Source organism: Aotus nancymaae, unplaced genomic scaffold, assembly GCF_030222135.1.
Source record: "Aotus nancymaae isolate 86718 unplaced genomic scaffold, 86718_ANA_hifiasm-v0.15.2.pri h1tg000021l, whole genome shotgun sequence".
NCBI classification, from domain to species: domain Eukaryota; kingdom Metazoa; phylum Chordata; class Mammalia; order Primates; family Aotidae; genus Aotus; species Aotus nancymaae.
Genome location: NW_026988433.1, coordinates 1,187,749 through 1,210,667, shown reverse-complemented (window position 1 = coordinate 1,210,667; position 22,919 = coordinate 1,187,749). Strand labels below are relative to the sequence as shown.

At 42.4% G+C, this 22,919-nt stretch overlaps 1 protein-coding gene across 1 annotated transcript in view; it reads left to right on the top strand.

Annotated features, from left to right (window-relative positions):
- The window catches only part of LOC105705166 (E1A-binding protein p400), a 135,205-nt gene that overhangs the window by 13,699 nt on the left and 98,587 nt on the right, over window positions 1-22,919 (top strand). The window contains exon 3 of the mRNA XM_064379537.1: window positions 22,802-22,892. Coding sequence (XP_064235607.1) covers window positions 22,802-22,892 — 91 coding nt within the window. The remainder of the gene's footprint in view (window positions 1-22,801; window positions 22,893-22,919) is intronic.

Genomic DNA, 22,919 nt, shown 5'->3' with positions numbered 1-22,919 from the left:
TTATTCTCATATATACACACACACATACATACATATATAAAACATCATATCATACTCCTTTATCTGTAAATACTTTAGCATGGATTAGATAAGGTTATTCCCTTACCTAAGCACAGTAGAGTGATAAAAATCAGGAAGTTTTACAGTAATACAATAATATATTCTAATCCATAGTTTATATTCAAATTTCATCTTTTGTCTTGAGGCTGTCTTTCTTAGTGTTTCTTTCCCCCAGTCCAGTATCAAGTTGTCTTGTCTCTCTGGCCTCTTTAATCTGGGCTGGTTTCTCAGTCTTTCATGACCTTGGCTTTGGCTTTGGGCTTGGCCTGGGCCTTGAAGAGTATAGACGAGTTATTTCGTACAGTGTCCTTTGATGTAGGATTGTCTGATGTTTTCTTGTGTCATGTTTGGATCATGTGTTTTTGAGAAGAATGCTGTAGAATTAACGATATGTCTATTTCAATGTGTTTTATCAGAAGGCCGTGATGTCACTTTGTCCCGTAACTAGTAATGTTAACTTTGACCACTTCGTGAAAGTGATTTCTAGTAGGCCTGTCAGTGGAAATTTATTTATTTTTCCTTTTGTAAATGATGGGTAATTTAGGGGAAAATTCTTTGAGAGTATGTAAATATCCTGGATCTCATTAAACTTTCGCCCACTAGTTCTAGCATCTATTGATGAGTCTTGCCTCAATCAGTTGTTACTATAAAGAGTCCATGATGGGTTTTCTAACTCCATCATTCCATCTACATTTATTAGAATCAGTAGACTGTAATGTATCACTATCAGTGTTTGCTTATGTTTGTTTAAACTTACTTAATTTGCATCCAGTAAAATGCGCTGTTTTTTAATCTGTACATGTGAATTTTGACGACTCCATTGAGTTGTGTAGCCACCACCACAGTCAAGAAACAGAACAGTTCCCATCAGCTCCCATAATGTTCCCTCGTCAACCCTTCGAGCCTCCTTTGACCTTTGTTCTCCATCTCTAATGATTTTGCCTTTTCTAGAATGAGTATCAGTGGAATCCTAGTCTCGGTTGCTTTTCAGTCTGGCTTTTTTCACTTAATGCATTTCGGATTCATCTACTTTATTTGCCATTAATTTGTTCTTTTTATTGCCGAGTGCTGTCCCATTGTGTGAATGTGCCCTAGTTTGTTTATTCATTCACCTGTTGAAGGATATTTGGGTTGTTTCCAGTTTTTAGAATTTAGGAATAAAAGCTGTCATAAATAACACGTACAGTTTATCATGTCAACATAGGCATTCATTTCATTTGGGTAAATGCCTAGGAGTCAACGAGTCTCTCTGAAACTATTCTCCTTTGGGTGACTGCCTGATTAAAAAAAAAAAACAAAAACCTAGGGGTCAGATTTCTGGGTATGTTGAACTTTATTAAGAAACTGTCTGGCCGGGTGCAGTGGCACACACCTGTGATCCAAGCACTTTGGGAAGCCAAGGTGGGAGGATTGCTTGAAGCCAGAAATTTAAGACCAGCCTGGGCCAGGCAGTGTGGCTCACACCTGTAATCCCAACAGTTTGGGAGGCCAAGGTGGGAGGATCACTTGAGGCTGGGAATTTAAGACCTGCCTGGCCTAGGTGTGGTTGGTCATGCCTGTAGTCCCAGCACTCTGGGAGGCTGAGACGGGTGGATTACCTGGTCAGGAGGTAGAGACCAGCCTGGCTAACATGGCGAAATGCTCTCTCTCCTAAAAATACAAAAATCAGCTGGGCATGGTGGCACATGCCTGTAATTTCAGCTTCTTAGGAGGCAGGAGAATTGCTTGAACCCAGGAGGCGGAGGTTGCAGTGAGCTGAGATAGCGCCATTGCATTCCAGCCTGGGCCACAGAGTGAGACCCTATCTCAAAAAAAAAGAAAAAAAAAAAAGACCATCCTGGGCGACACAGTGGGACCCTGTCTCTACTAAAAATAAAAAAATTAGGCTGGGCATGGTGGCTCACACCTATAGTCCTAGCACTTTTGGAGGCTGAGGCAGGCAGATACCTTAGGTCAGGAGTTTGATACCAGCCTGGCCGACATGGTGAAACCCTGTCTCTATTAAAAATACAAAAATAATCTGGGCATGGTGGTGGGAGCCTGTAATCCCAGCTACTTGTGAGACTGAGGCAGGACAATCGCTTGAACCTGGGAGGTGGTTGCAGTGAGCCGAGATTATGCCATTGCACTCCAACCTGGGAGACAAGAGTGAGACTCCCTCTCAAAAAAAAAAAAAAAAAAAAAAATTTGCCTGTGTGTGGTGATACACACCTGTAGTAGCACCAGCTAATTGGGAGGCTGAGGTGGAAGGATTGCTTGAGTCCTGGAGTTCGAAGCTGTAGTGAGTCGTGGACATGCCTGTGCAACTCCGTCCTGGGCCACAGGGCCACATATTGAGACCCTGTCTCAAAAAAATAAAAAGGTGGCTGGGCGTGGTGACTCAGGCCTGTAATCCCAGCACTTTGGGAGGCTGAGGCGGGCAGATCACCTGAGGTCAGCAGTTCGAGATCAGCCTGGGCAACATAGCAAAATGCTGTCTCTACTAAAAATGCAAAAATTAGCTTGGTGTGCTGGTGGCGTCTGTAATCCCAGCTACTCGGGAGGCTGAGGTAGGAGTATTGCTTGAACCAAGGAGATGGAGGTTACAGTGAGCCGCGACTGCGGCACTGCATTCCAGCCTGGGAGACAGAGTGAGACTCCATCTCAAAAAAATAATAATTTAAAAAAGGCTGGGCACAGTGGCTCACGCCTGTAATCCAAGCACTTTGGGAGGCCGAGGTGGGCAGATCACTTGAGGTCAGGAGTTCAAGAACAGCCTAACCAACATAGTGAAATCCTGTCTCTACTAATAAAAGAAAAAAAATACAAAAAATTAGGCAGGCGTGGTGGTGTGCCACTAGTCCCAGCTGCTTGGGAGTCTGAGGCAGGAGAATTGCTTGTACCTGGGAGGTGGAGATTGCAGTGAGCCGAGATGGCACCACTGCATTCCAGCCTGGGCGACAGAATGAGACTCTCAAAAAAGATTAAAAGAAACTTACCAACTTTTCCCAAGTGCCTGTACCGTTTTGTGTTCCCAGTAGCATCGTATGATAGTTCTCTTTGTTTCGCTTCCTCCCTAGTACTTGTGATTGTCAGTTTTCTTTTTTAGTCCTTCTGGTAGACGTGTTGATTCTAATTTGGATATCTCTGAAGACTGATGAAGTTGAGTGTTTTTTCATTTGCTGTTCGTATGTCTTTGACAAAGTATATGTTCATGTCTCACTCATTTTTTCATTGAGTTATTCTTACATTTGAAGGTTCCTCACATAATATGGACATGTTTTTTGTCAGCTACATGATTTGCAAATATTTTTTCCTGTCTTTAGCTTGTCTTTGTCTTCTCTTAACAGTATCTTTTCCAGAGCAAAAGTTTTAAATTTTGTGGGAGTACAATTTATCATTTTTTTCTTTTATGGATTTGCTTTCGATGCCATATCTAAGAACTCTGCTCAATCCAGGGCCAGAAAGATGTTCTTTTATGTTTTCTTCTAGAAGTTTTATAGTTTTACTTTTAGATCTATGATTTATTTTGAGTAACGTTTTGTGTAACATGGCAAACATAAGAATAGTCATTTGCATGTGAATATCCAGTTGTTTCAGCACCATTTCTTAAAGAGAGTATCCTCTGTATGTTGAGTTGACTTGCATTTTTGCCAGAGATTAGTTGACCCTATTGGTATGGTTTTGTTTCTGGATTCTCTCATCTTCCCTTCTCTTTAACTATGTGTTTTTCTCTCTGCCAGTGCCACACTATTGTGATTACTATGGTTTTATATAAGTTTTGAAGTCAAGCACTGTGAGTTTTCCAAGTTTGTTCTTTTTTTTTTTTTTTTTTTAGAAAGAGAGAGTAGGAAGGAGGAAAAAGGAAGAGAGAGAGAGAGAGAGAATGGGGAGGAGAGAGAAGGAAAAGAAAGAGGGAGAGAGAATGGGAGTATTGCTTTCTTGCCCAGGCTAGAATGCAATTTAGTAATGGGTATTGAAAACCTCTTTTATACTGATAATTATACTTAATGATGTAGTCAGGAAGGAATAAGGGAAGAAGATAACAAACAAACAGCCAACCAATATTTAATTTAAACCTATGAAATGCTATGCGATTACTGAGGAGTGATTTACTTCCAATTATATAGTCACCTTTGGAATAGGTGTGAGGTGGTAATGTATGTTTTGTGTATTTGAAGTGGAGAGTTCTATAAATGTTTATTAAGTTTACTTGTTCCGGGTCTGAGTTCAAGTTCTGAATATCCTTGTTAATTTTCTATCTCGTTGATCTATAGAATCATTAGCTCTTCTTGTTGCATTGATCCTTTTGCCATTATGTAATGTCATTCCTCGCCTCTTTTGATCTTTGTTGCTTTAAAGTCTACTTTATCAGAGGCGAGAATTGCATCTCCTGCTTTTTGTTGATTAGTTTATTTTTACTCTCTGTTTGATTAGTAAATCTTCCTCCTTCTCTCTGAGTCTTTGTGTATTGTTGGATGTAAGATGGGCCCGGATGCAGCATACCGATGGGTTTTGGCTTTTTATCCAATTAAAATATATATAAGTTTAATACCGGCGTTTGATGCTAGCTGGCTGTTTTGCCCATTAGTTGATGTGAATTTTTTATTGTGTTAAAGTTCTTTGCTTTTTGATATATTTTTGGAAAGGCTGATATTGGTTGTTCCTTTATATGTATAGTGCTTCTTTCAGAAGCTCTTGTAAAGCAGGCCTGGTGGTGGTGAACTCTCTAAGTACTTGTTTGTTCGCAAAAGATTTAATTTTTCCTTCGCACATAAAGCTTAGTTTGGCTGGATAGGAAATTCTGGGTTGAAAGTTCTTTTCTTTAAGGATGTTAAATATTGGTCCCCACTCTTTTCTGGCTTGTAGGGTTTCTGCTGAGAGATCTGCTGTAAGTCTGATAGGTTTCCCTTTATGGGTAACCTGACCTTTCTCTCTGGCTGCCCTTAGTATTTTCTCCTTAATTTCAACCCTAATAAATCTGGCGATTATGTGCCTTGGGGTTGGTCTTCTTGAAGAATATCTTTGTGGTGTTCTCTGTATTACCTGGAGTTGAATATTACCCTGCCTTGCCAGGTTGGGAAAATTTTCCTGAATGATATCCTGAAGAGTATTTTCCAACTTGGATTCATTCTCTTCATCACATTCAGGTACACCTATCAAACGTAGATTAGGTCTTTTCACATAGTCCCATATTTCCTGGAGACTTTGCTCATTCCTTTTCATCCTTTTTTCTGCATTCTTGTCTTCTCGTTTCATTTCACTGAGCTGGTCCTCGACTTCTGATATCCTTCCTTCTGCTTGATCAATTCGACTGTTTAAACTTGTGCATGCTTCGCGAAGTTCTCGTGTTGTGTTTTTCAGCTCCATCAATTCACTTATATTCTTCTCTAAATTGTCCATTCTCGTTAACATTTCGTCAAACCTTTTTTCAAGGTTCTTAGTTTCTTTGCATTGGGTTAGAACAAGTTCTTTTAATTCACAGAAGTTTCTTATCACCCACGTTTTGAAGCCTGCTTCTGTTATTGGAACACACGTGTAATCTATTAAGCCTTGTTCCGTTACTGATGAGGAATTGCGATCCCCTGTAGAGGGAGAGGCATTCTGATTTTGAGTATTCTCTACCTTTTTACGCTGGTTTCTTCCCTTCATTATATATTTGTCTGTCTGTCGTCTTTATAATTACTGACTTTCTAACTGGGTCTCTGACGTCCAACTTGTTGATTCCTTGCGCCGAAATCTGAGCAATCCACTGAGCCGGCCACAACAGCGGTGTTAAGATTGATGGTGCTTTTCTGCCCGGGAATCTCCAGACTCTGCACCAAGAACTGGCGTGCTAAGGCACCAGCAAAACCGCCACGCTGACCACAAGAGTCGCCCTGGCAACCCGTGGAGCTCCTCCACCGGGAATCTCCTGGTCCGTGAGCAACCAATATTTGTCTGAAAGTGTGGCGTCCTCTCGTTCTCTGTGCTTTCACTGGGAGGTACGTGCCCGAGCTGCTAATCATCAGCCATCTTGGATCTCTCTCTCTTTTTCTTTTTTTTTTCCCACTTTTTTTTTTATTGTAGTTTAGGTTCTGGGGTACATGTGCAGATTATGCAGGGTCGTTGCATAGGTACTTATGTGGCAAGGGGGTTTGCTGCCTCCATCCCCCCATCACCTATATCTGGCATTTTTCCCCATGTTATCCCTCCCCAACTGCCCCACCCCCTGCTGTCCCTGCCCAGGCCCCCGAACAGACCCCCGTGTGTGATGCTCCCCTCCCTGTGTCCATGTGTTCTCATTATTCAACACCCACCTATGGGTGAGAACATGTGGTGTTTGATTTTCTGTTCTTGTGTCAGTTTGCTGAGAATGATGGTTTCCAGATTCATTCATCCCTGTCCCTACAAAGGACACAAACTCATCGTTTTTTATGGCTGCATAGTATTCCATGGTGTATATGTGCCACATTTTCCTTGTCCAGTCTATCACTAATGGGCATTTGGGTTGGTTCCAGGTCTTTGCTATTGTAAACAGTGCCGCAGTGAACATACGTGTGCATGTGTCTTTATTATAGAAGGATTTATAATCCTTTGGGTATATACTCAGTAATGGGATTGCTGGGTCAAATGGAATTTCTATTTTTAAATCCTTGAGGAATCGCCACACTGTCTTCCACAATGGTTGAACTAATTTACACTCCCACCAATAGTGTAAAATTGTTCCTATTTCTCCACATCCTCTCCAGCTTCTGTTGTCTCCAGATTTTTTGATGATCGCCATTCTAACTGGTATAAGATGGTATCTCAGTGTGGTTTTGATTTGCATTTCTCTAATGACCAGTGATGATGTCATTCTGGTTCCTTTTTCATTTTGTATAAATTTTAGAATCAACTTGTTGGTATCTATAAAACATCCTGCTGGGATTTTGATTAGAATTGTATTGAGTCTTATTGACCTGTTTGGGGAGGAGTGATATCTTAACAATATGAGTCTACTTCAAGGCTTAGCTTTAAAAACAACAGCAACAAAGACAATATGAGTCTTCCAGTCCATGAATATGGTATATCTCTCCATTTGTTTCAGTTTTCTTTGATTTCTTTTGTCAGCATCTTGTAACTTTCAGCGTACTAATTCTACATATATTTTGTTAGATACATACCTCAGTATTCCAATTTTGGGGGATTTTATACATAATACTTAAAAAAATTTCCAGCTGTTTATTGGAAGTAGATATACAGTTGATTATTTGAACCTACATTCTGCAACCTTGCTAAACTCATTTATTGGTTTTAGGACCTTTTTTGTAGATTCCATGGGATTCTCTGTATGGAGAATACTGTCTGCATATAGAGCAGGATTTTTTTTTCTTTTTCAATCTGTATTTCTTTTTTTTTATTTTTATTTTTAATTTTAATTTTAATTTTTTTTAGAGATGGGGTTTCACTATCTTGGCCAGGATGGTCTTGATCTCCTGACCTCGTGATCCACCCACCTCGGCCTCCCAAAGTGCTGGCATTATAGGCGTGAGCCATTACGTCTGGCCTCAATCTGTATTTCTTTTCTTTTTATTGCATTGGCAAGGACGTCCAGTACGATCTTCTTTACAGTCTTAGGGCGAAAGCATGTAGTCTTTCACCGTTAAGATGTTAACTGTAGATTTTGCAGATGTTCTTTATCAAGGTAAGAGAATTCCATTTTACTCCTAGTATATCATGAATAGATGTTGCATTTTGTCAAATACATCTGTTGACAATGATACGTGGTTTTTCTTTAGTTTGTAAAAATGGTAAATTACATTAAATTGAGGCATGCTTTAAAAGCAGAACACACAGATCTTCAGTGTCAGCAGTTTGCAGAGTTGTGACAAATGCATACGCCCATGCAACCCACACGATGGTCACCGTGTCTGTTTCTCAGGAAGTTGCCTGATGCTCCTTACCAGTCCTTTGCTCCCCAGCCCCCTCCTGGTGGTTTTCTTATTATTTATTTTGATGCTCTGGTTATCTGTGATTGACCAATTGGTGCCTCTTCAGTCTAGCTCTAGTATACTTTCGACATACCTCTCTTCCTTTCTGAGTACTTCTTTATTTTCTGGCACAAGCTGTTTAAGGTTCATTGTGAATATTCTTTGATCTAGCCCTGGAATCAGTCATTTCAACAAAGAGCCTGGTTCCTTTCAGTGGGGAATAATAATTTGATTCTGCTATTTAGGTACTCATTGTAATGAGTTTGATGCAGTTGAAGGTAACTCTTGGCCGAGTGCGGTGGCTTACACCTGTAATCCCAGCACTTCGGGAGGCTGAGGCGGGCAGATCACCTGAAGTCAGGAGTTTAAGACCAGTTCGGCCAACATGGTGAAACCCTGTCTCCACTAAAAATACAAGAAAATTAGCTGGGTCTGGTGGTGCACTTCTGTAGTCCCAACTAAGGAGGCTGAGGCACAAGAATTGCTTGAATTCGGGAGGCAGAGGTTGCAGTGAGCTGAGATTGTGCCACTGCACTCCCCTGGGTGGCAGAGCAAAACTCTATCTCCCCGACTCCCGGAAAAAAAGAAGATAACTCTTGAGTTGGAGATTATCAGGAAATTTGTTAGTGGGGCAACTTTACTGCTAATGCCTGGAGAAATATAATATGTTAATGCATTTAGAGACCACATTGATAAATATCTACATTAGAACAGTAGAACAGTAGGCCAGGCGTGCCCATAAACACATGAAAAAGAGATGCAGTCTTTACAGTACAAATTAAACTGCTTAGACTCTGTTAGACTCACTAGATTGCCAAAAATTAAACTGAGAGACTCCGTTGATACAGAACTCATCTGCTTTTGATGAGAGTGGAGCTTGATCTAGTTATTTGGAAATGTTTCGCATCATCCGAAAAAGGTAAGCAGAGAGCATACTCTGACCCAGCACAGTGCTCTGGAGAGACTCTTGTATTTGTGCACCAGAAACACATGTGCAGTAATGTTCTTAGCAGCACTGGGTTTGGCAGCCCCCAGTTGAAAAGAACCAGATTGTCCATTGGGCGCAGAATGAATGGGCTGTGCAGATTCCTGGAAGGGTGCTAATAGAGCAGCCAGTGCGTACCAGCGACCCTGCCATCGTGCGCATGGGTGTGGGTGTAAGCAGAAGCAAAGAACACACACCCATGGGTGATGACACTGGAAGGAAACACTTTTTTTTTTTTTTTAGGTTTATTGAGGTATAATTGGCAAATTGAGTTTTATATAAAATGTACGACGTGTTTTGATGTAAGGATAGTGAGGTGATTACCACAATCAAATTAATTAAGTTACCCTTTCTTTGTTTTGCTTTGGTGAGAATGGTTAAGATCTACCCTTTAAGCAAATTCCAAGTATACAGTGCAATTTTGTTATCTATAGGCTGTGTGCTGTGGCTCACACCTGCAATCCCAGCACTTTATGAGAGGCCGAGGTGGGAGGGTCGCTTGAGACCACATGTTCAAAACCAGCCAGCAGACACCATCTCTACAAAAACATTAAAAAATTAACCAGGTGTGGTATATGCCTGTAGTCCCAGCTGTTCATTCAGAAGGCTGAGGCAGGAAGATTGCTTGAGCTCAGGAGGTTGAGGCTGCAGTGAGCTGTGATTGTGCCACTACACTCCAGGCTGGGCTATAGAGCAAGACCGTCTCTAAAAGCAAAATTCCACGTATAAGTGATGCTCTGCATTTGTCTTTCTCTGGCTTATTTCAGTTAGCATTATGCCTTCTAGGTTCATTCGTGTTGTCGTAAATGGCAGATTTCCTTACTGTTTATACCAAATGCTATTCCATTGTGTGTGTATATTATCTTGTCATCTGTTGATGGATACTTAGGTTGTTTTCAGATCGTGGCTGTTGTGGACAGTGCTGCAGCGAACACAGGAGTGCAGATACCTCTTTGAGATGCTGATTTCTTTTCCTTTGGATATGTACCCAGAAGTGGGATTGCTGGATCACATGTTCATTCTATTTTTAATATATTGAGGACCCTCCATACTGATTTCCATAAAGGCTGTAGGAATTTACATTCCTACTAGCAGTGCACAAGGAGGGTTCTTTTTTTTTTTTTTTTTTTTTTTTGAGACGGAGTTTCGCTCTTGATACCCAGGCTGGAGTGCAATGGCGCGATCTCGGCTCACCGCAACCTCCGTCTCCTGGGTTCAGGCAATTCTCCTGCCTCAGCCTCCTGAGTAGCTGGGATTACAGGCACGCGCCACCGTGCCCAGCTAATTTTTTGTATTAGTAGAGACGGGGTTTCACCATGTTGACCAGGATGGTCTCGATCTCTTGACCTCGTGATCCACCCGCCTCGGCCTCCCAAAGTGCTGGGATTACAGGCTTGAGCCACCGCGCCCGGCCTTTTTTTTTTTTTTTTTAAATTTCCCATTCACCTAATACACTTACAGGTTCTTTAGGGGATGTTAAACATAGAGTTTGTGTAGTAAGTACCTTGGTGGGAAGGGAGTGTATGGAATTTTTAAGGGATAGGTAAATTTTTCTTTTTTTCTTTTTGTCCTCCAGTATAATCTCAAGAGCCAGCATTTTTATTTCTTAATGCATGTGATGAGTATGTGGGGACTGCTTTATTTTTTATATTATTATTATTACTGCTTTAAATCGTACGTACGTATCTTTCCATTTTCCTCCTCAACATGGTATTACGAACATTTTCAAACAAGCTGAATGGATTGTTTAGTTTCGGTTAATTTTCCTGTGCTTTGAGAACCTTATGTATATTTTATAGTTTCTTTCGTATGTGTGATGTATCTCCTAATAAAAAATTAAAAGACTGAAAGGTGAAAACCAAGGAGCCTCCATTTTAAGTACAGACTTTTGAAGCAAATAACAATGGATAGCTGTCTAAGAAAATAGAAAAGAGTTTAAAGTGAAGAAAAAAAAATTCAGCATGAATTTTGTTACTTATAGCCAATTGTATAATTTTTGACTACTGAAACTCTGGAAATAAATTCAGAATTTTTTATTTTATTTTATTTTTTCTTTATATTTTATTTTTTATTATTTATTTATTTTTTTAAAGGCGAGCCTTGGAGCAAAATTCAGAGCTCTTTATTACATATCTACTAATTTCTGTTTCCAAAAGACTTTTAGGTGATATTATTCAGTGCCGAGGTGTTATATATAAAATACAGACAGATACACGTTTGTGAAAGGATAGAAAGAACCATTCTAAATAGAAATTTTTCATCATTTTTCTTTTAGAGAAAATGAATAATTACCCATAATTTCATCATCCTAACACAATGATTTTTTTTTTTTTTTTTTTTTTTTTGAGACGGAATCTCACTCTGTTGCCCAGGCTGGAGTACAGTGGGACAGTCTTGGCTCACTACAGCCTCCACCTCCCGGGCTCAAGGGATTCTCCTATCTCAGCCCCTTGAGTAGCTGGGATTACAGGCACCCGCCACCACACCCAGCCAATTTTTTTTTTTTTTTTTTTTTTTCGAGACGGAGTTTCGCTCTTGATACCCAGGCTGGAGTGCAATGGCGCGATCTCGGCTCACCGCAACCTCCGCCTCCTGGGTTCAGGCAATTCTCCTGCCTCAGCCTCCTGAGTAGCTGGGATTACAGGCACGCGCCACCGTGCCCAGCTAATTTTTTGTATTAGTAGAGACGGGGTTTCACCATGTCGACCAGGATGGTCTCGATCTCTTGACCTCGTGATCCACCCGCCTCGGCCTCCCAAAGTGCTGGGATTACAGGCTTGAGCCACCGCGCCCGGCTTTTTTTTTTTTTTTTTTTTGAGACGGAGTTTCGCTCTTGTTACCCAGGCTGGAGTGCAATGGCACGATCTCGGCTCACCGCAACCTCCGCCTCCTGGGTTCAGGCAATTCTCCTGCCTCAGCCTCCTGGGTAGCTGGTATTACAGGCACGCGCCACCATGCCCAGCTAATTTTTTGTATTAGTAGAGACGGAGTTTCACCATGTTGACCAGGATGGTCTCGATCTCTTGACCTCGTGATCCACCCGCCTCGGTCTCCCAAAGTGCTGGGATTACAGGCTTGAGCCACCGCGCCCAGCCCCAGCCAATTTTTTTATTTTTAGTAGAGACAGGGTTTCACCATCTTGGCCAGGCTGGTCTCGAACTCCTGACTTCAAGTGATCTACTTGCCTTAGCCTCCCAAAGTGCTGGGATTACAGATGTGAGCTACCACGCCTGGCTGATTTTTTAATGTTATGTTGCATATATACCAGTTGAAATAAGCAAATTTATACTTTTTTGATTTGTTATTTCATTTAACAAATAATTATTTTAGAGGGCCGGGAGTGGTGGCTTACGCCTGTAATCCCAGCACTTTGGGAGGCCGAGGCGGGTGGATCACGAGGTCAGGAGATTGAGACCATCCTGGTCAACATGGTGAAACCCTGTCTCTACTAAAAATACAAAAAATTAGCTCAGCATGGTGGCACGTGCCTGTAATCCCAGCTACTTGGGAGGCTGAGGCAGGAGACTTGCCTGAACCCAGGAGGCGGAGGTTGCGGTGAGCCGAGGTTGCGGTGAGCCGAGATTGCGCCATTGCACTCCAGCCTGGGTAACAAGAGCAAAACTCTGTCTCAAAAAAAAAAAAAAACAAATAATAATAATAATAATAATAATAATTATTTTTTTTTTAAAGAGAAAGAGAGAGAATAGGAAGGAGAAAAAAGGAAGAGAAAGAGAGAGAGAGAATGGGGAAGAGGGAGAAGGAAAAGAAAGAGGGAGAGAGAATGGGAGTATTGCTTTCTTGCCCAGGCTAGAATGCAATTTAGTAATGGGTATTGAAAACCTCTTTTATACTGATAATTATACTTAATGATGTAGTCAGGAAGGAATAAGGGAAGAAGATAACAAACAAACAGCCAACCAATATTTAATTTAAACCTATGAAATGCTATGCGATTACTGAGGAGTGATTTACTTCCAATTATATAGTCACCTTTGGAATAGGTGTGAGGTGGTAATGTATGTTTTGTGTATTTGAAGTGGAGAGTTCTATAAATATTTATTAAGTTTACTTGTTCCGGGTCTGAGTTCAAGTTCTGAATATCCTTGTTAATTTTCTATCTCGTTGATCTATAGAATCGTTAGCTCTTCTTGTTGCATTGATCCTTTTGCCATTATGTAATGTCATTCCTCCCCTCTTTTGATCTTTGTTGCTTTAAAGTCTACTTTATCAGAGGCGAGAATTGCATCTCCTGCTTTTTGTTTATTAGTTTTTTTTTACTCTCTGTTCAATTGGTAAATCTTCCTCCTTCTCTCTGAGTCTTTGTGTATTGTTGGATGTAAGATGGGCCCGGATGCAGCATACCGATGGGTTTTGGCTTTTTATCCAATTAAAATATGTATAAGTTTAATACCGGCGTTTGATGCTAGCTGGCTGTTTTGCCCATTAGTTGATGTGAATTTTTTATTGTGTTAAAGTTCTTTGCTTTTTGATATATTTTTGGAAAGGCTGATATTGGTTGTTCCTTTATATGTATAGTACTTCTTTCAGAAGCTCTTGTAAAGCAGGCCTGGTGGTGGTGAACTCTCTAAGTACTTGTTTGTTCGCAAAAGATTTAATTTTTCCTTCACACATAAAGCTTGGTTTGGCTGGATAGGAAATTCTGGGTTGAAAGTTCTTTTCTTTAAGGATGTTAAATATTGGTCCCCACTCTTTTCTGGCTTGTAGGGTTTCTGCTGAGAGATCTGCTGTAAGTCTGATAGGTTTCCCTTTATGGGTAACCTGACCTTTCTCTCTAGCTGCCCTTAGTATTTTCTCCTTAATTTCAACCCTAATAAATCTGGCGATTATGTGCCTTGGGGTTGGTCTTCTTGAAGAATATCTTTGTGGTGTTCTCTGTATTACCTGGAGTTGAATATTACCCTGCCTTGCCAGGTTGGGAAAATTTTCCTGAATGATATCCTGAAGAGTATTTTCCAACTTGGATTCATTCTCTTCATCACATTCAGGTACACCTATCAAACGTAGATTAGGTCTTTTCACATAGTCCCATATTTCCTGGAGACTTTGCTCATTCCTTTTCATCCTTTTTTCTGCATTCTTGTCTTCTCGTTTCATTTCACCGAGCTGGTCCTCGACTTCTGATATCCTTCCTTCTGCTTGATCAATTCGACTGTTTAAACTTGTGCATGCTTCGCGAAGTTCTCGTGTTGTGTTTTTCAGCTCCATCAATTCACTTATATTCTTCTCTAAATTGTCCATTCTCGTTAACATTTCGTCAAACCTTTTTTCAAGGTTCTTAGTTTCTTTGCATTGGGTTAGAACAAGTTCTTTTAATTCACAGAAGTTTCTTATCACCCACGTTTTGAAGCCTGCTTCTGTTATTGGAACACACGTGTAATCTATTAAGCCTTGTTCCGTTACTGATGAGGAATTGCAATCCCCTGTAGAGGGAGAGGCATTCTGATTTTGAGTATTCTCTACCTTTTTACGCTGGTTTCTTCCCTTCATTATATATTTGTCCGTCTGTCGTCTTTATAATTACCGACTTTCTAACTGGGTCTCTGACGTCCAACTTGTTGATTCCCTGCGCCGAAATCTGAGCAATCCACTGAGCCGGCCACAACAGCGGTGTTAAGATTGATGGTGCTTTTCTGCCCGGGAATCTCCAGACTCTGCACCAAGAACTGGCGTGCTAAGGCACCAGCAAAACCGCCACGCCGGCCACAAGAGTCGCCCTGGCGACCCGTGGAGCTCCTCCACTGGGAATCTCGTGGTCCGTGAGCAACTAATATTCGTCTGAAAGTGTGGCGTCCTCTCGTTCTTTGCGCTTTCACTGGGAGGTACGTGCCCGAGCTGCTAATCATCAGCCATCTTGGATCTCTCTCCTATTTTTGTTTTATTCACTTCTAATCATTCTCATTTTAACAGCTGCTACTGCTTCATTATTTTGAGGACCTGTAATTCATTTAACCACTTTTCTAATTTTAGATTATGTCTGTTCTATTTAGAGAAACTCTTAGGAGTGACACTAGTGAATCAGGAGAGTGTAAGTCGCTTCCTGGTACCCACCATATATTCACTTTGTGTTTATCTGAAAGTGCTGCTAGATTGTGGCCCCAGTTTTATTACGGCTTTGCAAGCCCTGTTAACCATTCTAAAAAGAGTTTAAACTTTGGGGAGGCTAGAGCCGGTAGATCACTTGAGGCCAGGAGTTTGAGACCAGCCTGGCCAACGTGGTGAAATCCCGTCTCTACTAAAAATACAGAAAATTAGCCAGGCATGGTGGCGTGTGCCCGTAGTCTCAGCTACTGGAGAGGTTGAGGCAGGAGACTTGCTTGAACCCGGGAGGTGGAGGTTGCAGTGAGCCGAGATTGCGCTGCTGCACTCCAGCCTGGGCGACAGAACAAGACTCTGTCTCAAAAAAAAAAAAGTTAAAGACAGAGTTTCAGGATGAATTTTATTATTTGCAGCCAACTGTAGGCTTTTTATAATACTAATCTATGCTAGTATGCCAGTTAAACTCCAGAAATAAATCCAGAATACTCAGCATTGCATGTATTTCTCTTTGTTTTCTGAAGGTTTTGTGGTGGTTTTGAGTGCAGTCATAATATACAAAATAGTACTAATACTATTATGGTTATTTATGTCTTATGAAACCCTCCTGATTGGAGCATTTCTTCAGTGATTGTCATGTTAGAAAAAATGAATAATTATTTATGGTTCTGTGATCCTAACCCAACTGTTGTTTCTGTTATATTTGTGTTCGTATTTTTATGTGTATGGTTAACAGTTTATAGGGGCCACCACAGTGGCTCAACGGCTGTAGTCCCAGCACTTTGGGAGGACCGAGGCAGGGAGATTACTTGAGCCCAGGAATTTAAGACCATTCTGGGCAACAGAGCGAGACCCTGTCTCAATAGAAAAAAAAGTGTATAGATATGAAGTGGAATCTTGTTTTAATATACATACTTTCAAAAAAGAAAGCATGAAAGGTTTTTTGTTTGTGCTTTTCTCAGATCCTTATCCAAGGTTAAGCCTGGGGAGACTTCCTTTAGAAGCTTGAATTAAGAGAGACCTCAGTTCACCTACTCCTCTTCACTTAAAAGTATTATCATTTTTGGGCCAGATGCGGTGGCTTGTGTCTGTAATACCAGCACTTTGGGAGGCTGAGGCGAGTGGATCATGAGGTCAGGGGTTCAAGACCAGCCTGACCAACATGGTGAAACACCATCTCAACTAAAAATACAAAAATTAGTCAGGCGTGGTGCTGTGTGCCTGTAATTCCAGCTACTCAAGAGGCTGAGGCAGGAGAATGTTTTGAACCTGAGAGGCAGAGGTTGCAGTGAGCTGAGATCACACCACTGCACTCCAGCCTGGGTGACAGAGTGAGACTTTGTCTCAAAAGAAAAAAAAATATTACCATTTTTTTTTTTTTTTTTTTTTTTTGAGACGGAGTTTTGCTCTTGATACCCAGGCTGGAGCGCAATGGCGCGATCTCGGCTCACCGCAATCTCTGCCTCCTGGGTTCAGGCAATTCTCCTGCCTCAGCCTCCTGAGTAGCTGGGATTACAGGCACGCGCCACCGTGCCCAGCTAATTTTTTGTATTAGTAGAGACGGAGTTTCACCATGTTGACCAGGATGGTCTCGATCTCTTGACCTCGTGATCCACCCGCCTCGGCCTCCCAAAGTGCTGGGATTACAGGCTTGAGCCACCGCGCCCGGCCAAAAAATACTACCGTTTTTTTCCCCCTAGAGACAGGGTCTCATTCTGTTGCCCAGGCTGGAGTGCAGTGGCACCATCATAGCTCACTGTAACCTTGAGTTCCTGGGCTCAAGCCATCCTCCTACCTCAGCCTCCCAGGTAGCTGGAACTACAGGTGCACGTCACCATGCCTGGCTAATTTTTTGTATTTTGTAGAGATGGGCTGTGCTGTATTGCCTGGACTAGTCTTGATGTTCTGGCCTCTGGTGATTCTCTTGTCTTGGTCTCCCAAAGTGCTGGGGTTACAGATGTGAACCACTGTGCCTGGCCAAGTATGACCTTTTTAGGTACTCACTGTCTGCTGCTTTGACTCCATTCTGTCTTTTCAGTGACTGGACACTCAGTCCTAAGTTTATACTTTCTTTTCTCTTTTCTTTTTGAGACAGAGTCTTGTTCTGTCACCTGGGCGGGAGTGCAGTGTGGGAATGTGGCTCAGTGCAGCCTCGACCTAGTGGGCTCACGGGAACCACCTGCCTCAGCCTCCTGGGTAGCTGGTATTATAGGCTCCTGCTAACACGGTCAGCTAATTTTTGTGTTTTTAGTAGAGGCCAGGTTTTACCATGTCGGCCAGGCTGGTCTTGAATTCCTGACCTCAGGCGATCCACTTGCCTCGGCCTCCAAAAGCGCCTGGCCAATATTTTGACTTTTTTGTATAAACAAAGGTCTCACTTTGTTGCCCAGGCTAGTCTTGAACTCTTGGGCTCAAGCAATTCTGCCTCAGCCTCCCAAAGCGCTGGAATTATAGGCATGAGCCACCGCACCTGGCTTTATAGTTCATTTGTTTGTTTTTTAAATCGGGTAGAAATTTTCCTCCTGGTAGCTGCCAGCTACTACTGGTCTTAATTTCTCCCTTCAGAATACCCTCAGTCTCTCCTTTTCGCGGCAGATGTTTTGTGAGCTTTCTCCCGCTCTTTTTGCCTGGTGTCATTTCAGGCTCCCGGTAGGTTAGAGTAGGTCTTCCATGGATAAGCTCTGTTTTGCTGTTGTCTCTCCTAAATGGACACCCAGAATTAAATTTCCTTCAGAGTATTTTTTCTTTGTGGGAATTTCTCTTTTTTAAAGAATTGTAATAATGTTTTTTGATCAAAACAAGGTTGTATTTTAAAGACGAGTATCTTTACCAATAATACTTCCATGGAGACAGAATAAGATAAAACTAAAAATCATTCTGAAAACCAAGGCTGAGTATCTGCTATGCCTGTTAGAGTTCCTGTGTCTTCTGTAGAGGGGCAGTAAGACCTCTGCGTCCTGAGTCCCCTGGGAAGCAGCCCGAGTGTCAGCCACAGCTGGGAGCAGTCAAAAGAGCACACAGTCCTCCCTGCCAGTGCATCTCGAACAGTGTCTCATTTTAATGAAGTCCATTGTATCGATGTTTTCATGTAGATACCCAGTTTTCTAGCACCATTTGTTGAAAAGACTTTCTTTTTCCCATTGGATTGCTTTGGAGGCTTTGGAACGTTGTGTGAGTGTGTGGGTGTGAGTCTGATTCTTGGTGCGCGGCTCAGTTCTTTTTATCTGTGTGTTGTTCCTCATGCCGGCATGGCACGGCACCGCACTGCACTGTCCTGCTTCCCGGAGTCTTGGGCTGTGTCCTAAAGTCAGGTCCTTTACTTGCTTCTTCGCTCTCAAGAGTCTGTTTTCAGGCTCACTGATTTTTTAACTCTTTTTTTTGAGATTGGGTCTTACTCTGTCACCCAGGCTGGAGTGTGGTGGCACTGTCTCAGCTCACTGCAACCTCAGCCTCCAGGGCTGAAGTGGTCCTCCCATCCCAGCCTCCCAAGTAGCTGGGAATATGGGCATATGCTACCATGCCCAGCTAATTTTTGTATTTTTGTAGAGATGAGATTTCGCCACGTTGGTCAAGCTAGTCTTAAACTCCTGAGCTCAAGTGATCTGTGCACCTTGGCCTCCCAAAATGCTGAGAATTCAGGCATCAGCCACTGCGCCTGGTCAATTTAATTTTTTTTTTTTTTTTGGAGACGAGGTCTCACTGTATTGCCCAGGCTGGTCTTGAACTCCTGACCTCAAGCAATCCTCTCGCCTTGACCTCCCAAAGTGCTGGGATTACAGGTGTGAGCCACTGCGCCCCACCTGATTTTTTAACATCTCCACACTGATGTTACACCTATCCAATGAATTTTTTAATTTCAGATGTTGTATTTTTCACTTCTAGAATCTCCATTTGGCTCTCTATTTTAATAGTTTTGTTTTGTTTTTTTGTCAAGATTTTTTCTTGTTCTTTATTGCAGTATATATATTTTTTATGTCCTTAGGCATGCATATATATATATATATATTTTTTTTTGAGTTGGAGTCTTGCTCTGTCACCAGGCTGGAGCACAGTGACGCAATCTCGGCTCACTGCAACCTCCGCCTCCCAGGTTCAAGCGATTTTTCCGCCTCAGCCTCCTGAGTAGCTGGGACTACAGGTGTATGCCACCACGTCTGGCTAATTTTTGTATTTTTAGTAAGAGACAGGGTTTCACCATGTTGGCCAGGATGGTTTCCATCTCTTGACATTGTAATCTGCCTGCCTCGGTCTCCCAAAGTGCTGGGATTACAGACGTGAGCCACTGCACCCGGTGTCTTTGCGCATACGTATTAACGTCACTTTAAGATTCTTGCGGCTAGGCGCGGTGGCTCACAGCTGTAATCCCAGCACTTTGGGAGGCCGAGGCGGGTGGATCACGAGGTCAGGAGATTGAGACCAGCCTGACCAACATAGTGAAACCCCATCTCTGCTAAAAATACAAAAATTATCTGGGCGTGGTGGCACACGCCTATAGTCCCAGCTACTCGGGAGGCTGAGGCAGGAGAACTGCTTGAATCCAGGAGGCGGAGATTGCAGTGAGCCGAGATCGCGCCGCTGCACTACAGCCTGGGCAACAGTGCAAGATTCTGTCTTTAAAAAAAAAAAAAAAGGCCGGGCGCGGTGGCTCAAGCCTGTAATCCCAGCACTTTGGGAGGCTGAGGCGGGTGGATCACGAGGTCAAGAGATCGAGACCGTCCTGGTCAACAAGGTGAAACCCCGTCTCTACTAAAAATACAAAAAATTAGCTGGGCACGGTGGCGCGTGCCTGTAATCCCAGCTACTCGGGAGGCTGAGGCAGGAGACTTGCCTGAACCCCGGAGGCGGAGGTTGCGGTGAGCCGAGATCGCGCCATTGCACTCCAGCCTGGGTAACAAGAGCGAAACTCTGTCTCAAAAAAAAAAAAAAAAGATTCTTGCCTGTTTATTCTAGTATGTGGGTCATCTTGAGGTTGGTTTCTGAGTATGGCTCATGTTTTTTGTTTGTATTTTGGAGTAATTTTGTAATTTTGAATTGGATTTTGGACAATTGTGCATGGCATGTAGAAACCCTGGGTTCTGTTATATTCTTCTGAAAAGTATTGATTTGCTTTAACACTTAGTTAACTTGATTGAATTGAAACTGCACACACTGGCCAGGCGCAGTGATTCACGCCTGTAATCCCAGCACTTTGGGAGGCTGAGGCGGGTGGATGCCAAGGTCAGGAGTTCGAGACCAGCCTGGCCAATATGGTGAAATCCCGTCTCTCCTAAAAATACAAAAATTAGCCAGGCATGGTGGCGGGTGCCTGTAGTCCCAGCTGCTTTGGAGGCTGAGGCAGGAGAATCGCTTGAACTAGGGAGACAGGCTACAGTGAGCCGACATCCACCATTGCACTACAGCCTGGGTGACAAAGTTAGACTCCGTTTCTGAAAAAACAAACAAACTGCACACTCTTTCTCCTTTGTGGTAGGAGGTACCTGAAGACTCAGTTCTGTACTTGGGCCTTTGCTTGGATTCTGTTGTTTGTGTGCATGGTTTAGGTGGAGGTTAGGGAGGGAATTGGGGCCTCCTTTTCTAGCTGTCTCCTGCTCTTTGTCTTGTTCAAGCCAGTGAGACGCTGTGTGCCTTTGGGTTTGAGCTGTTCCATTGAGCACAGACTGGGGCTGCCCTCGTGCCAAATGCCACGAAACTGGAAGCCTTGCCGTGTTTTGTTCCCTTCGTGCAAGTATCATTTCCCTTCCTGTATCATCTGCCCACCTTTTCATATTTTTTTGTATTTCATCTAGAGTTTATGGTTATTTGGATTTTGTTTGACCTGATAGGAAGTACTTAGCCATTACTGGACACAGAGGCTTTTGTCAAATTCTTTTATTAAAAAATATTCTTTTTAAAAATTATATTAGTCATAAATGCTCATTATAGAACATTTGGAAAATACAGAAATGCACATGCTCACAAATCATGTCTCCTGTGATGCTGCCCCAGAGGTGACCACTGCCAGGCCCTTGTTTTCCAAAGCGTTCTGTCCTTTCTTTCCTCCCTCTCTTTGGCTATCCCCTCTGTCCCTTTTGTCTGCTTTCCTTCCCCATCTTGGTTAAATGTAAATGGCAGTGCCATCCTGCTACATATGCTGTGTTGTGGCCGATTTTTCCTTTTAGTAACTTCCTAAGCCTTTTCCCGTGTGGGTACAGTCTGTGGCATAGCTGGTGGTGGCTGTGTGGTGGCCCTTGTGTGCCAGTTGGTTCAGATAGCTCCCTCTCACTGAATACTTTGTTTAGGTATCTGTAACTTTTACATTTAAAATGTAAGATACGGATATTCACTAAGTAGAGTGAATATAATTGAGTGATTTAAGGAATAATTTAACAACTAGTGATTAAGTCCTTCACATTTACTGTAACTTCAAGGATGGCAACTAGATGGAAAAGAGCTCGGGTTAAGTCTGTGCTGACCAAGAGTTGGCTAGTTTCTGTCTTTGTAAAATAACATGCCAATAGCTTCTCATGTAAACTTTTTAAAAAGATGACTTTTTAAGAGCAGCTTTAGGTTCACAGCAGAATTAAGAGGAAGTAACAGATTTTGTACGTACCCCACGCCCCCCCGACATGCACAGCCTCCCTTATATCTGCGTCACCCACCAGAGGGCGCATTTGTTGCACTTGGTGAAGCTCCAGTGCCGTGTCCTTAGCATAGTACTGTAGTTTCACTGCCCTAAACATTTCCTACGCTGCCTGCTCACCTCCCCCGCCACTGTGCACCTGGCAACCACTCAGCTTTTTGTTGTCTCTATAGTTTTGCCTTTTCCAAGACGTCATAGAGTTAAGATCATGTAGCGTGTCACCTTTTCAGATTGCCTTCTTTCATTTTATTTTTTTTTAAAGATGAGGTCTTGCTCTGTTGCCCAGGCTGGAAGGCAGAGTGCAGTACACACTCCTAGATCACTGCAGCTTCAAACTCCTGGGCTCAAGTGATCCTCCTGCCTCAGATTCCCGAGTAGCTCGGACTGCAGGTGCGCATCACCATGTCTGGCTACTTTTTAAATTTTTATTTTTTTGTAGAGAGAGGATCTCACTGTGTTGCCCAGGCCGGTTTTGAACTCCTGGCCTCAAGTGATCCTCTCACCTCAGCCTCCCAAAGTGTTGGGATTACAGGCGTAAGCCACCACGCCTAGTGATGGCTTTTTTCACTTTAAACATTTTAAATCTACTATTTATATCTCTATATGTCTCATATATTTATATATCAAGTAAGGCGCTAGCTATAAAAGCATCATTTTAAAGATCCAAGTTAATTAGGTAGTTATTAATTGGGGTTTTAATGTCATTTTTCAGTAGAAAGACAGTTTAACCTTTTTATTAGTCGATGTTTTTGGATGTGAGGTTATGCTGGGCAGTGTGACTGGTCGGGTCGGCTGAGCTTCGTCCCAGAACCGAAACTTGTGTTTCCCAGCATTAGGCCTCTTGTCGTCATCCAATATGCAAAGCTAGTTAGGTTCCCAAGGACTGTAGGTTTGCATTGATTTGAAATTCCATTAAAACCAGAATAATACATCTTTTACAAGTCTTTTTTCCTCTAGAGGTAAGTTAGAACTTTAAATTGTTTGTTACACATAAGTGTACATTACAGATGTATATTTAAAGACATGGGGTAGATAACATTTCTGTTATTGAAAAGGAATGAGGTTGATGTTTGGGATAATTGTGATAGTTTGGGTTTATTCTTGTAATGGGCTTCAGTGATCAAAATCTCATTTTTTCATCTTTTTTCCCAGCAGCAAGCCCTCGCAGGGAGCCTGGTATCAGGGGCCGGAAGCACAGTAGAGGCGGACCTGTTTAAGAGGCAGCAGGCGATGCCCCCCGCAGGTATGGCAGCTACGTCAGGGCACGGCT